The sequence below is a fragment of the Plectrocnemia conspersa genome, unplaced genomic scaffold, assembly GCF_051122295.1.
Source record: "Plectrocnemia conspersa isolate PC_06_02 unplaced genomic scaffold, ASM5112229v1 ptg000009l, whole genome shotgun sequence".
NCBI classification, from domain to species: domain Eukaryota; kingdom Metazoa; phylum Arthropoda; class Insecta; order Trichoptera; family Polycentropodidae; genus Plectrocnemia; species Plectrocnemia conspersa.
Genome location: NW_028277173.1, coordinates 28,233,128 through 28,252,077, shown reverse-complemented (window position 1 = coordinate 28,252,077; position 18,950 = coordinate 28,233,128). Strand labels below are relative to the sequence as shown.

Here is an 18,950-nt window from a genome sequence, read left to right as displayed (position 1 = left end):
TCAACGAAGAACAACTATTTATTTCTCAAGAAAAATATAAGTAACTGGTATTGAAAGGAATTTTTAGCTGTAACCTAAAGCAAATTTTAGATTCAAATAACTTTTCAAACACCATTAGTAGTATATGAGCGTATCCTAATATGTTTTCTTCGATATTCAGATAGTGGAGTTCATGGAGGATTAGTGGTTCTAGAACCTAGTTTCACAGGAGATACTATGGCGACTGCTTTGGGTGTACCACCAGCCAGAGCCATCATCAGAAGACATCTCTCCCAGCAACTTGACGCTCTCGTTCTTCCAGCAAGGTATTTACTACTCATTTTTAATCAAAATAAACTTTAGTTACGCTTATAAGCTTAAGTATACAAACATAATTAAACATACTATATTATCTACAATAATCAAGCCGACACTTGTTGTATACATCAAGTTAGTTTTATAAAAATATGCTTTGTACTACACGTCTTTGTTTATTTTATATTGATGCTTTATCAGCATAGTTTTAGCTTTTGGTTAAACTATAAATTATGTACATATAATGTTTGTTTTAATTGAACTTCAGCGGTACAGTAAAAAATCAGTTATTATAAAATTGATTGAATACACACATCTTCTACGTTTCGTCATCAATATTGTAGCCATCTTCATGAGCTTCGTGACTTATTTATTTATAGAGTGTGCATTTGATAACCACGGAAGTTCAATCAAAACGAAAATATTTGGAATATATCCTTATTATTAATATTATTATTTATATACATCATGTGGCAATTTCCACGTTCCACAGATATGTAATATTCTGTCAGATGGAAGAGATTCAGGCAGAAGCTGCGAGAGCGTCGCTTATGGCTTCAAAACATCGATAAATTATAAATAATATTAAATTATTAATAATTTATAAATATTATTTTCATTAAGTTCGTAATATATTATAGATCGCGCTATAGATGAAATCACGAGATATTTTTTCCATCAGCGTTAATTTTAATAAATTATTTTTCAATACTCGCGATTTCAACTAAAAAAATTCGTACAGTACCAATTAAACTACAATAATATTTAATTTATTCAATCAATATATCATAGATTATAATATCAATTATTATTTATTTATTATTATATATTTTATATTAAATACATAAATGTGTATTTTTAATGTTTAAATATAACTCAAACGCGTGTGTCAAATTAATGTTAATCGCCAGAAAATCAAAATAGTGATATAGTGTGATTCTTAAACTGTGGTTCGCGGAACATCGATCGGCACTGTAATAGAACAATAAAAATAATGTTATAAAATATATATATACTATATACGCTTTCTCGTCTTGATGTTAATTTGTTGAGATTATATTTTTGTGATATAATTAATCTTAATGTATAAAAATCATCCTGATACATATCTATAGTTGAATGCCAATTGATTTAAAATAAATAATTATCGCAGCATTTTTTCTGGACCAGAATGTAATTCATAGTTTTTCGTTGCTAATGAGCTTATTTTCAAAATTGTGTGTTCATGTTTATAAATGAGCAAATTAAAATAATAATTGCTAGATATTATAATAATATACGAAATAATTCAATTTTTTAAATAAAAATAAAATAACATACCGACAATTATTTTTCAAAAACGAATATATTTTTAAAGATAAATTCCTTGTTATGCATTAATGACAATAAAAAATATTAAGAGTGTATCGGCCATCTTACTATTTAACTATTATTAATTGCCAATACTGTTTTTTTTTTTGTTTTATTTTTTTATAAATAAATAAAAATAATTATCAATATTAGCATTAAATAAAACTTATAGTACTGAATCGCTGATATATAATTTACTGTTTAAGAATTATGTAACATAATCGTAAAATCATTAAATGTATATATGTATATGTATAAATTAATAAATGTGCTTGGTTTGTTTCATAAAATTTTGTCCAAGAATTAATTTTATGTATGAACATTCTTCGAGAGAAAAAATGTTTTAGAATGTACTAAATTCGTCACTGGAAATTAATAAAATTGATCTTTGTTACAAAAGCCAATATATTACCCATTTTTTTATTCAACAAACTAACATTAAAAAATAGTTGCTGATTGCTATATATACAATAGGTAAATTATTTAACAATATTTATATGTATAGAATTTATTATTATTATTATATTTATTTATTTAATATAAATGTTTAATATTTTTTAGCACATTAAAAAGTTCACGCACACAAGAACGGCTTTTTGGATGAAAAGTTGCCTGATCGATGTTATTTTATTTATTTATTTTATTAATAATTTTCTCTCTAGGTGTTTTATATTATATATTATTAATATAGATTTACATATGTGAATAATGTCATTCATACTATCGTTAAGCTGTCATTAGATGCATGAAAAGGACATCATCATTCTTCATTATCATTTTTGTTACGTGTTTGATATAAATGTGACACATCTTTATGATTAAATACCTAATGTACTGTCCACAAAATATTTTTTCCCCATACATATTTGGATTCATCATATAATTGAACTAATCCTGGATATTCATAAACCACCTAAAAATATTGTTGTATTTTTAAAAAACAGCTATTTTTAAATTTCACAAATAGATTAAGACCACAAAAAAAAATCATTTTTACATTTAGATAAAACAAATTTATATTTTAAATTATACGTTTGTATCAGACTTTTTCTTCGCAAAAATATTATGTTAAATTTCATTTTTTATGACTATGGTGCCTAGTTGTTTTTTAACGCATTTAAATGGTGACGATAAAAATATTACTTTTAAAAAAGCTCTTAATTGTAAGCTTAAAAAATATTTTAAAAATATTTATTGAAAATAAAATATATATTTTTAATATATATATAACTAATCTACACTACAAAATTGTTTACTTTTCATTAGTTTTACATATACATTCTCAAGTTAAAAATAACATCGTATTTAATCATCAAAGAGTATTTTATATATATTATAATCTGAACCAAAATCTATATATAACTATATCTACCTAAAAGGTCTGGTTCGAATCTCATATGCATCTTATTTTTATCCTATCAGGAATATTAAAATTAATAAGTATTATAAAATTGCATTTCTAATCTATCGTCACAGATTAAGTTTTCTTCGATTTTCTTAATTTTACGAATGATTTTTGAGATGATTATAAAAAAGAAAATCGAACGTTGTCGTGCATAATAAAGTATGGGTCATAGTATTTTTTCTAAGAGCGTTAGAATACAATTTATTGCATTCCCGACGTAGCGTCTACTCAATTAAGGGCTTTTTGAAAAAGTATCCTAGAGATTCGCGATCGCGTCCCTTTTTCTTACCCGTCGCGGTCAAAACGTATCCAGCTTCTCAATGAGCATGGCATATACAAAAATGTTTGGTGATAGATAGCTACAAAAAAATGCAATGGTGTTCAAATATTTTAAATTTTACCCATAATTAGGGATTTAAAAACCGGGTACCCGTGTGTTTTAAAGAACCGAGAACCGGATAATTTTAACGGGTGCCCGATTCTTTACATTTCAATATAATGTTTATTTTTTTTAATTAAACAGCTGTTGTCACACTACTTTAAAGAAGCAAAATTCTCCGTCCTTTTTTCATATTTTGCAAAACCGATTTAAAGATTAGTTAAATCGATTTTTGGCAACGATATTCGGTATTTCCAAGAAGTCCGTTAAAATCACAGTTGCATACAGAGTAGGTAGTGATAAGCGGGGTATCGAAAAATGAAAATGAATTATGATTAAAATTCAAGATAATTCAAAATAAAATTCAAAATTTAAGTATATACAATAACATTCGTAAATTTTAAGTCTGGGTCAGTATATAATAGTTGACAAAAAAACCCGGAACGGAACCGGGTAATTAATTTGGACGGGTATTTGGATACCCTACCCATCATTTTTGTTCATATAATGGCAATCATGGCTCATTAGAGAAACCTGAAAAATATTGATCTGCAAAGATAGTTTATAGTTAATTTATTAAAAGTCTAACTACTTTATTAATAGTTATTGATTATATTTAACCCATAGCATCACATTTCAATCAAGCATTTATAATAAATAAATATAAAGATTTTATTTTCTTCTTTTAACATACAATAAAAATAATTTCACTAGAACTACACTATTTTATTTTTTTACCAAATAGCAACTACTAAGTTCTAAGAAAATATTAATTCTCAAAACTCTTAATAAAGAAGTTACAATGCATTTAAAAGTGTCTTTAAAACTGTACATCTTACGCTCAGTGAGCTATTCATTTTTCCGTTGCATTTTTAAGTTCTCTCCGAGGTTTTCGTTTTTTAAAATGCACTTTTTATCGTTTTATTCTGTTCCGTCTCTTGTAGTACATTAAACTTTTCTATATATTACTCATTCGCTTTACTTCCTCTTCATCTCACTCGTCCCCAAAGAAATGTTCAATCTCTTTGTGCTTACGAATAGTGTTTCCTCTGGAGAAACTTCTACCGCGGGTTTGCTTTTATACGTAAATGTATTCGAGAACATAAACTAGGTTGTATATATAAAATCGTTATTTTGCTTACGAATAAGACACTCGAGTGAAAAGTTTACGATTCAAGTACACTACGGTTTAACAAATACTTAAGCGTTTAAACGAATACTTTATGATGTACATTGCATCTAATTGCATTTTAGAATAACCAGAAAAAAAAACAGATAATATTATTTCTCTTAATTTATTATATCCACAAAATTCTTAACATTTGATTTATATATATAAGTTATTTATGAACTTCGATAACTTATTTACAGTTTAACAGTTACAAAAATAAATATCGGTTTTGTAACTGTTACTTTTCGATAAGCTTTAAAAACGTAATACACATGTATGTGCTATTTGATACATTATTTAAAAACATAGGAGCCTGACAAATCTGTATGTATATCATCTTTATTATTACCGTAATTTATAAAATCACGAGAACGACTAAACATATTTTGAAATGCCGAGACCAAAAATATAGTGAAAAAGTCATATTTTTCTACTAGGCGCAATCGTTGGTGGGAACCCCTAAACCAGCCGTCATCCCTCAGCCGTAAATTTTTATAGCGCCGTTTAAAATTACAACCCAAGACGCCCGAAAATAGTGCCTGTGTGGGGTCTAAAAGCGTCGGAATTATTAATAGCGGTGCGTAACTTAATTTGCGGGGGTCCGTAAAGATTTTTCGACGCTGCGAGTCTGCGCTGTTCGTTTTTGAGCTGTGTTTGCAAATGCGACGCCAGACCTCAAATAAATCACTCTCCAGATTTCACCCTACCTGGAGGTACCTGTCGAACGGTAAGCAAATTAAATTGCGCCCGCAAAGGGTTAAAATTGGCGAGAACAAACTTTGTAGGGTCGGACGCATTGTCGCACGAACAAATTCGGAATTAATCCTGCGGGATTGTTCCGGAACGGATGCTGGAGAATCTGAATGGGAGTGATATTAAAAAAAGATTTTTAAATTAATCAAATTATAATTTTTCACACTTTTTTGCTAAAATCATAGGTAAAATCTGAGAGCAATAGCTTCAGCTTTCTTTATGTTCATTTTTTTTAATTTGATTATTATACTAGCTATACGCTACTTTATTTTATTAATATTATTATTCCGTATTTCCACTATTTATTGTAATAATATTGCCATAAGATTCTTGTTTTATAGTCTATTTTATTTATCATATTTTTGAAGTTTCACTATTCGATAATATTAGCGAATCAAGAATTTTCATCAATAATTCATAGCTGAACCAGAAGGGATTCTTAAATATTGAAGGGAAAATAGTCCTACTATATTCTGGACGTATAATATCAGAACGATATGCTTTATTAATAAAAAAAATGTATTATTAATACATGCCTTAAAGTATGTTTTAGAAATAATAACAATGTTTATAGATTTATTAAAATTTTTTTATCGCGTGAACCGTTGGCGTTCCAAGTTAATATTTTTAATCGATCGTGGCGTGGGTTTAAATTGGATGCTAATTAACGACTATTTCAAATTTCAAAAATAATAATAATAATAAAAATAATTTAGCTGTAATTAAATTTATTCAATTAAAAGATATATTTTATCAAAAAAATATATTTTCATGTTATTGTATCGTATGCGATAGGTTCAGCAGATATGGATATATTATTGAAAAGTTACTTGTTAAACAACTGTTTTTTTTTTTTGTTTTTATTATCAATATTTTTAAAAGTGGTTATCTATATAATTACTGCTTACAAAGTTTTATTTCTGTAAATTAAATTTAATGTAAAACTCTTTTCTGCGTATTTAACACAAACAGAAGCCGCTCTACAAATTTAATTTTAATTGTAAATATTTTATTGCAACATGAGAGGTGTTAGCCAAATATATTACAACGGAGATTAACACAATCAATAACTACTTAGTAAGTAGTGAGACACTAGACTAAAAATAAAATCTATTTTATTAATTATAAACTGATTTTATACCTTATAATGAAATATATGACTGTGTTCGAGCAAACGATTTTATTTTTCAACACAATATGTATGAGATTAAGAAAGTCTAGGAAAATCTCAGTGATAATTAAATGATCATCACATACACAATAAAAAATAAAAGAACATTGAGTTTTATATGTGACATTAAATAACTATTATTGAGGATTTTAATTCTTACCTTTAGAAGTAGAATGTGATTTATATTATAAATTTACTTACGGCAAAAAATAGAATTGATTGCTTAATGCCCGCTTAGAATGTCAAAATGAAGGAAAAATAATTTCTCTTTGGTTTAATCTTGAATAGAACTAACGAATCACAACCCAAATAGGTTGTATTTAGAAAGAGTATAAGAGTAGACAAATAATTTTTACGTCATTATCATAGCAAGTAGTTTTTCTCACAATCGCTACGTCAGTGTACTGCCAGTGTGCCGCATAGTTCCAGAGTAGCCAGTAAAATCGGCCCCCACATCATCATTGATGTTGATATCTATCACTAACAAATAAATTTATTTATTATATTTATATTTATGTAAATTATTTTTTAATATTTTTCTAATCATGCTAAGATATTATAGTACATTTTCACAATCGTACAGAATACCATCTGTATATTTGATGTATATTATATATTAATGGTGAATGTTTGTGGAATTTATATTTGTTTTTTGCCACTTACAAATGTTTTATGTTTAACATCAAACCCATATTGATCTGATAGAATTAACACTACATTATTATTCATTAATTGGATGTCAATTAAAAAGTTGTAAAGCAATAAGTAAAAGCATATTTTTTTGAAATATTAAAAATCAATTATCTGTTTTGTTTTCACAAACAGTTTCCATGACACCGATTTGTTTTGCTTCACTTTAGTCAATAATTAAGCACTTAAAATTATCAAAATACCAATTCAAGAGATCCACCCTAAGTAAAATTATTCTATAAAATGATTTTATTTTGTTACTATTCAAATTTATGGCAAAGGCGATTTCATACCACGATTCTATGTAAGTTTTATATAATCATGAATAAATATATTGCTTTCAATGAATCATATTTTATGAAAAGATTAGCAATCAAAGTTTTGCATATTTATTAATAGTGTCTCAATTTAATTATCACACGTGTTTATATTTAGATATTTCAATAAATTTCTTAAATCATATCTTACTTCTTTAACAATATATTGTATGCTTTTCTCGCTACATTTTCCATAAATTCATTAAACTATTATTAACACTTTTTTTTAAACATAATCATTTGTATGTTTCATTTTTCATGAATAGTTTTCTTTATCATTTACTTTTGAATTTTTAGAGAGAGTCTAGAAGGGCAAGAAAATATTTTTTGCTGACAGTAGTAGTACATTAATTTGAGTATTGTTATATAAATTCAGTTTATCAGTGCTTCGACAAGAAAAATATTTTATTTTTTACCTTTATAGTCACCAAATAATATCTGAAATAATATTTTTGATTTTTTTATCGTACCTGTGTTCCTTATAGTTTTTATATAATGATGATTCCGATCGATTATTATAGATTAGGTTTTCATAGATTTTCCTAATCTCGCCGCTAAATGTGGTGCAAAATTAAAATAAATTTATGCTAGATCATGCATATTTGCTTGTAAGCAGAAATAATAGATTTTAATTAATATAATATATGTCACTAATTTACCAATTTTGATTTGAGTCTGATGTCTTACTTCTTACTTAGTAGTTGTTGATTGTGTTGACCCAGTTGTAACTCATTGAGATGATTATAATAATTAAATATATTTTTTCAAACCCTTCTTTTTTATATTTGTTATGGTTTTATGTTTTATGTACAAAGCGCATTTTATAATTAAAAACAGAAAAAATAAAAAAGACAATTTTTTTCATGCATTAAGAATTAATAAAATATCTTGACAGATAGATGTAGTGCATACATTATAACTTATATTACATACAGCATTATTTAAATTCAAACATGAAAATCAATAAGTCTGACATAACAAACATACAGCTGACTGAAACCTGAATGTGAACTATATAATATAATAGATAGTCAAGAGCCAACATTTAGCTGGAAAAAAATATTTACATTCGGCATTTATTGTCGAGTAATAGTTTTTCATTTGCTACTGAAATGAAATCTCTGTTTGTATTACCATCGAAAAACGCATGATTAATATACGAATATTTTGCGCAAAGCGTACACGATTTTTATTTATTTATTTATACGCCATAGTGAAAAATAAAAAATACATTTTTTTATATATGTATATGTTTATGTAACCATTTTTCATTCGCTCGCATATCGAAAATCTAGTGATTTATGGACGCCATGAACGATCGTATGTTTTGAAGCGAGGATCATACATTAAAATAATATGCATATACACATTCGTATGTGTAAGCAACGTATGCTACCATATACAGGATGTATTTGATATAAAAATAATTTGAAAGCCATTAGAACGATCTCTAGATTAATACAATGTTATTATTTTGTATCCATAAGCTTTATAAAATCCCTCTACTCAAGTCCTACTTATAAAATTATTTACAATAGCTGTTGAGCCACTACATGAAAAATCATTAGAAATAAAATTGTTCATCTTACAGTACAGACAGTATTTTTTGATAACAATGAATTATTGATATAAAATATCATCGATGATGTGACGCACTATTATTTTTTTAAATAAATAACTCCTTACTTTTTGTGTTACACTAACAAAATAATAGTATTTTTTAAATCAAAACAACGCCAACAGTATAATACATCCTGTATATAAATAGAGTGTTCGTTTAACAGTTCTTTGTGTCGTGTTCATATTTTTTTTATTGAATTTATTGAATGCTGTGTTACAATTAATACGAGCGGTCAAAGGGTTATATAGCTCATTATGTGTTTTTTTTTCATACAAACGCTTTAACCCTTTGATTGCCATGTTTGTCTTTTCAATCTGATCACTCTCTCTTTCTCTTTCTCTAGCGCCATTTTATTACATCTATGTGTCTAATGAGTTATTAAAATGCTAAAACGTGTTTTTTTTATCAGCGTGTCTCATCAGCATGAAGCACTCATGACGCCTCTTTGTCATCATTTTAGTGTTTTGATTGTTTTTTACAGTGCTATATTTGTTTTAATATTGTTCTCAATGTCCAGGAACGCTCTCGGAGCTCTGCCAGCTAGAAGGATGCGTCCGACGTCAGGATTTGGCACTGGATCGTCAGGAACTTCCGGAAGAACTCATTGGAAGTCGTTGGCTGGACTGGAGGTGGCAGATATGGCAGCTAAAAACATAAAGGTATTAAAAAATCATATTGACATCTACACAAAAAACATACATTTCGCGCAAATTTTGCAAATACTTTTTTTATTTAAATATAAATATTGAGACTTATTGCTAATATAATATTGAATGCTGAAGACTATTTGGGTAAATATATGTCTGAATGTAGATAAAAATAAACAGTGTATGCAATATCTACTTTTATTTTTATTTCACCAGCCATCCTTATCATAAAAAGAGGGGCTACAGGCCTTTGCGGCGTGATCATATTTATTGGGAACTGCCTGAGATAAAGCAAATGTACTACTTTTATGTTGACAGGTCACGCATATCGTATAAAATATCAAACATGTTGAATTATTTTTTTTAAATTTGCGCTGAAATTACGGTCCTCTTGGATTACTTTGATATCCTGCGCCGATAAATTTATTTTGGTTAATCCCTCACACTGATCATTTAATTCTCCGCTTCTGCTTTCGAGCAATATGGGCATCGTTGTTTACGTAGCTCTATGCCATTGACAAATAAAATGTACGAATTAAAATAAAAATATATAATACTGGTATTACCGAAGGTCAATTTTTGCCGCAATACTGGTATTAGTGGTATCCGTACTATCGGTATTACAGTCCCTAATCAAAGGTACACGAAGACCATGCAACTTTTATTTATGAAAGTCATCAGAGAACATATTATATTTATAAAAATATAATTGAAAAGTGATGGAGAAAGAATACACCCTTGCGGACACCCTTTTACTTTTTCATGCGAAACTCTCTCTCTCTCTCTCTTGTAACATTTTATTGCTGTAGTATATTTATAAGAATAAATTGATTTCGAGTAATTAATTTTACATTTAATCATTTACAGTTTTTTAGGGTAGTTATTGTATTATTATAACTCGTACGCAAACAACACACCTGTGAATCATTGAATTTCTCAAACAACACAACACATACACGCCTCAGAAAACAAACTTTCAAGCTTTGCACATGAAGCTCTCGTCTAAATTGGCAACTCTAAAACAAACTCGCGTCCATGTAAACTCGGCTTAAGTTTAATCAAATATGGCGCTCTGCGCCATTTTATTAATACCACCCCGCCACACCGTGGCGTTTGTAATCCGCAAAACAAACTACAGTCCGAATATTTCCGAGGGGCTTACGAAATGGCGTTATGACAACGCGAATTTGTTGTTTCAATCGCGATTAGCGGAAACAACGCAATCCAAGCGGAAGTCGATTGAACAACATTATCGCTTTTGATCATCAACGTTGCGTGCCGGATCAGAACTCGCTATGTTGCCTTTGCGTTTTCAGACCTTTCGGTCAAAAGTAAATAATTAAATAATCCATTACAATAATTTTCCATTTAACTTATTATAAGACCAGCCGTGTTACCCGGCTTCACCCAGGGATAATTTAATTTTCTAAAATTATTTGTTTATGGCCTATCGAAAGTATTTATCGTTTATTGATGTTCTAAATAAGTATATAGTGTAGATACAAGTAGAAGTCGTATATTATAATATTAAAAAGGCCTTTGACAAGGTTTGTCATTAGTTATTGCGGCATTTACAAATTCTAGTAGTGAAAAAAATATTCGCGGTAACATCAAGTTGTATAATTATATTTACGTATACCTAATCGTCTGCAAAGCGGGTTGACCTCTAGATTCTGGACATTGAGCTGGACTAGAGTTGACGTGAAGAGAGAAGCGACTGCATTTTTGATCTCGTCTGTTGATAATCAATCGCTGCTAATGGTTTGATTTCTTACGAACCCTCGTGTATTCAAATTGGAGAGTTTAAGTGCGCTGTGTATCTGATTTTATACACATGGCCAGCCTGAAAGAGGTGTAATGCCTGCACTACACTCTCTGGAAGTTTGCCAAGGTTGGCCAGGTTGAAAAACCCTTTAATAAAAAATTTGAATGATGCATTGCTTCTTCTATGTCATTATTGACCAAGAGAAATAGCAATGAACCCAAGTTGGATCCTTGAGGCACTCCAGTGGGAATCTTATATCGTTCTGAAAAATAGTTTTTATACTTGACGAATTGATATTTATTTGTCAAATAATTTGAGAATAGGTTAGTAACATCATTACAAACCCCGAAATTAGTCATTTTTTCACAAGTAACTTTATCGAATGCTTTTACAAAATCTGTGTATATGACGTCCACTTGTATACCAGAATTCAATGATCTTGAAACAAAGTTAAACAAAACCATAATGCCTGCACTACACTTTCTGTAAGTTGGTCAAGTTTGGCCAAGGACGGAGAATATAATGGGTTACTTCGGTCAAGTTCGGTTCTGCCCGCTCTAAAATCTTTCGGAAGTTGTCCGAGGTTACCGAGAACGGGAGGTAAAGTGGGGGTAATTCAGTCGAGCGCTTTCAAACATTATCGGCAAACGGACCGAAGTCGGAGCTGCTCTTTCGAGCGCGAGCGGTGAGATACTTCCCGTTTCGCTCTCTCGCATGTTAAATGACGAGAGTGAGAGAGATAATGATATGGTTTTTCGCAAACTGAGATAGAACGAGTAACTCGGTTCAATTTCAGTATGCGCGTAGGCATCCTATGGTCAACACGCATGTCGGGCGCTGCATCGTAGTCACGTGGTCAAGTTATAATACCACATGGTTATCGGGGGCTTCAACAGACTCTTACTGACATCTTTGAATATTTTAGGGCACCAAAAGGGATTAATTATATTTTTGATAGTATATTCTTCTAACAGATATCGTTTTTATATTTTTTTCATATAAAATTAAATAATTAAAAAATAATTAGTGGTACTTGATTTTGTTGAAAAAACGTTTCGAATATTCTTATGTACTTTCCTAGAACGATTTATATAAATGTCATACCATAACGAATTCTTATTTAGAATCGATGGCGACAAATTCTAGGATAGTCACAGATGTGGTGCTCATATTCTGAAATATAATTTTTATGCCTTATGGCATTTTGCAAAAGCCGACAAAGATTTTGCGTAAATTGAATATTTACGACCGAAAAGTTTTCACTGGTATTGTATTGGTGAGAGCCCATACAAACTTTTATAATTATCAGTAGCGTAATTTTAATAATATGACAATTTAAAAATTGCGATTATTTGGCACATTTTTCGATCGCGCGCATATATGCCAGCTGTACGTGACAGCAGCCGCCGAGCGGATGTCATTCACGGCCGCCGTCCGGACGGCATATGAAATTTGTGGCAGTGTGGCCGCTACTCGGAAGTCGGCGACCTCAGCCGACTTCAGTTATAACTTCGGTTCGGACAACTTCCAGAGAGTGTAGTGCAAGCATAATGCTGCCACGATCAATTATGATAAGCTAGAAGTGTAATTAGATTAGCTTGTATTTGTACTGAGCTTAAACAAGTTGCAATCTGTTATTTTTACAGGTTTGGAACGGCCGTTATATAATTTAAACAAGTTTGAGATCTGTCAACTGTTTTGGAGCCCAAAGTGTTATTTTACTAGCGCTTGCATATACATAGTTTCGAATATATATTGAAATGTTTTAGTTTTTCCGTATATTGTCACGTACGGTCCGCACTATCCGGTACCGAAAAAATGATTAATTATATTATGGCGCTTTTAATGCGTCAGTGCGTCAATTTAAATAAAAGCTTTGCACTAACTCTACAGTTTTATTAAAAAAATAATTAACAATTAATTTAACTTATTATCAAATGTCTATCAGTAATCATTGTCGTACAAAAGAAGTTATTTTGCAGCTTCAATAATCATGCTATATATTAAGACGAAATCATTTGGAAAGCCGCTAAAATTCACCCGATAAAAAAACGACAAGGATTCTTAAGGACAAATCCGATTGGTTTTACCTGAAAAAATAATCCTTACGCGTCTAAAATAATATTTGAGAAATAAAATTATTAACAAACAATTTTGCTTACATGAAAATCACTCGATAACACATCGACTTAGTTTAACGAAGCACATATGCGCTAATTTTAATATAAAAAGGGTGCGGGTCTTTTAATGTTGGATATAGAAAAAGCTTTCGACACAGTTTACAATACGGTTTGATTCATAAACCATACAAAATCCCCTGATTATCTGCTACGCTTAATACGTTCATACCTGAGAATTAGAAGCTATGCTGTTTCACTAAATAATAAACACTTGATAAAACTCAAAATTCTCTCGCGAACTATAGTTTGGCGATCTTTGCACGAATTTTCTATTTGGCCTTAACCCATTTTTTCCCGGTCAATAATATTTGTTTATTGGTAGTTGCTTGTTCTATGGTTTCAAACATGTGACATGTTGTTTAATTGATCGTATGGTTTATTAATTAATAATTATAATTAATACTTCGTTAATTTTATTGCTGCACTATCTTAAAAGAGTACCAAGACTAATTTAAAATATCAAAACGAATAATATAAAAACGCATAAAAATAATCTCCAATGCCTTTTGCGCTGATCTTTCGCAATATGATTCTAAAATCACAATTCCTTTTAAATGTATTATTTTCTGCAGAATTCGAAATCAGAAAGGCGTAGCCGTATTCAGTGAATACCAAATGAAGAGTGGCTCAATTGGGTTGCACTCCATTCAGAAGTCGATTTTAGACTTAAGCAACGACTAAGAAATCTCATTGTGGCTATGATGCGCCAAACAAAAGGCCAATTTGAAATTCAAATGTATTATTATCGAGTTTCGAGAGCAACTCGTCGCGCCGCCACAATGGACTCCTAATAAAACCAATGAGACGAATCTGAATGCCGTCGAGATTTCGTTTTTGTCTCATATTCCGACTTGATTCACGCCTCAAGCTCCGTATGCGATGAAAATGCTAATTGAATTTGGCCATTCACATTACCTTTTTGATATAGCATTATACTTTTCAATGACAAACATAAATCAATGTGACATTAAACTATTACAAAAAAAAACAACTCGAGAAATTACCGGCAAAATGGAATAGTGCAGGGTCTTCCAAATTATGTTTCGCGAAACACTGGTACTCCGCTATCTTTTCGCATGATCGAAGCGACAGCCGACTGTCATTAGTCTGTTGACAGTTAGCAAGATTGTCAAGACAGATGGCCGCGCTGATAAATTTGTACATAAATCTAATTAAAATATCAAAGAAACAGCTTGAAAATATGTTTAAGGTTTTCAAACCCTAAGGGGTGTGACTTCATAGCCATAAAGACGCCGGTGGAAACTGGTAGTAATTTATTAGTTACATTTACATACTGCGAGTTACTATGATAAGCAAAATTGTTTTCTCCGAGCGGTGGTGAAGAAGCTGGCGGAGGGATGATGTCAATGGAAGCTCATCAAAGGCCTTGTGGGTGAGAGAGCGACGGTGTAGTGGAGGTTGGTCCCTCTGCTGCAGTCGTGTCTGGTGGAGTCCCTCTCTGGTGATACACATAGGCAATTTTTTTACAAATTTAAAAAATGTTAAGGATGAAGCAGTAAAAATGATGAACTATGTAAATTTTCGACCACTTCAATCCAAAGTACACATTTAAACTTTACGCACTTTTATTGCACACTAAGGAGGAGAAGCACTTGCGATGCTTTGTGACCTTCGATGTGAGTTATTGGTCTTCTCTAAGGCAAGAGTATTACAATTTCGAATACAAGAGATTCAATGGCATATTTTGAGATAAAAGTACAATTATAGATTTCTACAATTTTTTCCAATCTGATAAGAACGATTCTTGAATTTGTAATCTATTTTCAGTACCATTTATTATTTTGTCGTTTAATGTTTTAGTCAGACTTACACTATATTTTAATTTTGATCTTATGGAAAACATGATTTTATTATATCGATATATTATAAGTGCTGGATATGTTTTTTGTTAAAGGTCAATTATTATATCAAGAAACGTTACTTTAGGTCAATTTTTTTGAGACGGCAAAAACATAAACGTCAAAAGTGTGTGCTGTCGCCTTTTTCGAAAATCCAATTTGTCACCTAGGACGTTTTGACAAAACGAATGCGATTATCGCACTTGCGAGTCCGCAAAAAATATGATCGCGAATTCACAAAGTGATCCAATATTTTTCAGTCAAAGCTGAAGAGAGTCGCACATTATTAATGTTTTGGAGTGGGAGGAAACTCGAGTCTTAAAAGGGTACATGTACCTTTTGCTCCACGCATGCAAAACTCCCGAGAGACTCACATCAGCTATTCCAAAAAAATCCTCCTTAAAACTTTAGAGCAGGAGCGAAAATAAGACACTTGCGTATTCAATGTATTCAAACACGTGTTCGTTATTATTTTTAATAAAATATTATTTCAAGTCAGTCCATATACTTGTGCATACGGACGTCTTTGATGGAGGCAGAGGGACGCATTTGCCCCCCCCCCTCCCCCTTGAATTTGAGTAGAAAAATCTCATTTAATGAAATAATATGAATCCTAATGAAATGAAAATATTTAAGAAACAATTGACTGGCCAATTTTTGATCCCCCCCCCCCCCGGAAAAAACTGAAATGACATCCCTACTTATACATTCAAACATAATATTAAAATAATAGCCATTTAAGACCAAGTTGAATGTACGACGTTTAAGGTCAAGAAATAAAGAGCGGGTAAAGAATGACCGCGTGGTCGGAATCGGCACTATCTCTTTCTGACCGCATAGTTTGATTTGCTGACCTCTAAAACCGATCTTCCAAATACTACAAATATATTTTTAAACTGCTTAAAAATATTATTGTAGCTTATGATGTTACAAACATTTTTAAAAGTGTCGTGAATATGTTGAATATGAAAAATAAAAATACATTGCGCTTAATTATCGCTAATTTACATTTAAGTAATTTATTTTTATGTATTATTAAACGCTTAAACAAATAAACAATAATATTTTATTTATTTTAATTACATACTCTAATACTTACTACTTTTTTTTAAATTAGATTCAAGCAGGAGAATGGTGAGATCTTTATCTAGAATGCAACTGGGCAAACTCATTTTAATAAGTATTTATAACAGGGTAACAAAGGGAAATTTTAAGGTGGCAATGTTTTGCTCAGGGTCCTAAAGTGTATCTATGCAAAAACAATATTTATCAATAAAAGAGTGTATTACTGTATTAAATATATAGTTTTTTCTTTTTCGATTAATACGTATGCCTCTTCATAATATCTAATGAGCTTACAGAAGTGTTTTCCGTTTCATGCATAAATGCATTTTATTTATAACAGGGTAACAAAGTGAAATGCTAAGGTGGCTATGTTTTGCTCAGGGTTTTAATATGTATACACAAACAATTTTTAGATCAAAAAAGGTGTATAACTGTATTAAGAATATACAGATATTATTTTTTTCCAATTACTACATATGCTTCTACATAATAATATCTAATGAGCTCCAGGAAGTGTTTTTCGTTTCATGCATTTTATTTTACAGTATATATAGATGACTTAAATATAAAAATCAAATCTATCTACTTTTACAATCTTGGCTGTTATTCAGGCTTTTAAGAATCAATTTTGAATTAATAACACAAGATAAAGAAGTAAAAAAAAACACAACGGAAACTCGACGTGACGTAAAACTTTTTCCATTTTCTTTTCTTTTCTGCCCGTAGGCGTTCATATACATATTTGCGTTTCAGCGCTGGAAGAATATCGATCTGAATGTTTTAAATTCAGGGAAAACTTACATGAACTCAGAACTCTCAGAGCTTATGGCATAAGTTTTGTGCGAAGCTCATACATCGTTGATGGGATACAAAATAAAAGTTTGCTCAAAAAATAATGGCCAATTATTTTTTAAACCCTAATTATATTTGAAATTACTTTGGGTGTATGTGTATTTACCTATATATTTATAGATGAACGCTTGGTTTCTGTATAAAGGAATAATTAATACATAAAAATATAAAATTTAAGTAAAAATATATCAAAGCATAGTTTTCTTCAGCTTCCTTCAGTATTAACTATTAATTTATCATCTTATGATATAATATTAGTTCAACTATTTACATTTATTTATTTACAACGATTCTAACGATTACTTTTCAAAATAGTCGCCTATACCTAATCTATACGAAGCACATCATCCAATATATCTATTGATCTTTAACAATTCTTTATAAATTCCAGGGCTCCATAACACGTGCACTTGGCCTGAAGCCAAAGCAAGACAAAACCTCACCCTCCAGTTCCAGTGAAAGTTCCAGCATCATGAGCAGATGGGGAAAGCCATCTCCACCACGCACTCGCTCTCATCTCAGCATCGGCCACCCGAGCATCGGTCGCCCATCTTCATCGTTAGAATACGACGACTCTACATACGAGTCTCCTCAATCGATCTATGACTCTCCATCTAGCTATAACCCATCACACCTCTCGTTCAGAGTATCGTCTCAGCAAAGCATCAACAGCAACATATACAGCAACGGATCTCAATGCTTCGATATATCAGAGCTAGGCGGAGTATCGCACAGGACGTATTCGCAAAGAAGCGTTAATTCTCACCGAGTGAGCTCTCCTCTCCCTGTGCACGAAGAAATCGACAGTTCTTACAAGCAGACGCGTCACAGGAGAGTCAGAAGCATCGGAGACATAGAAGCAGCTTCTATCTTACCGACATAAATCAAATCTAAGTCTAATTGTACATTGTATGATCGTTAAAGAGAGCACAAAAAGTTTCTAAATATATTCTATATATATATAAATGTAATCTTAGGTCATGAAACGCAAAACCAAAGATGTATTTTAGTCAATTTTAACGTAACATGTTTCTCATTCATAATCAGTGATATATTTATATTTATAAATAATTGTGTATTTATTTATCCGATGTCTACCATCATAGTGAATGTTTTTTGTCGTGCTGTGATTTTTTTGTGTTGTTTGATGTTACATTCTGTAATTGTTATTTATATTTATTACCTAATTAATTAATGTAACATGCATATTATATAGGTTACATATTGTTATATATGAGTGTATTTATCTACATACATGACATTTTTTATATCAAATATCATAATAAACTTATCCCATGGTACAATCTACGTCATATCTGCACGTTGAAGAATAATAAAGCAATTTTTAAAGAGTAATATCATCAGCTGATGCATCATATCATTTTTTATGTAACTTACAAATATTCATGTACACAATAAACTATTTAAAAA

At 30.5% G+C, this 18,950-nt stretch overlaps 1 protein-coding gene across 3 annotated transcripts in view; it reads left to right on the top strand.

Moving 5' to 3' along the window:
* Liprin-gamma (liprin protein kazrin) overlaps nucleotides 1–18,950 on the top strand; it is a 139,817-nt gene extending 120,867 nt beyond the window's left edge. For 2 of the 3 annotated variants that reach the window (XM_088192668.1, XM_088192667.1), the window contains 3 exons: nucleotides 161–305; nucleotides 9,669–9,810; nucleotides 17,911–18,950. In XM_088192668.1, the coding sequence (XP_088048794.1) occupies nucleotides 161–305; nucleotides 9,669–9,810; nucleotides 17,911–18,402 (779 nt within the window). In that variant the 3' untranslated portion in view covers nucleotides 18,403–18,950. Of the gene's footprint in view, nucleotides 1–160; nucleotides 306–787; nucleotides 989–9,668; nucleotides 9,811–17,910 lie in introns of those variants that run through there. The other variant, XM_088192669.1, reaches the window with a different exon arrangement.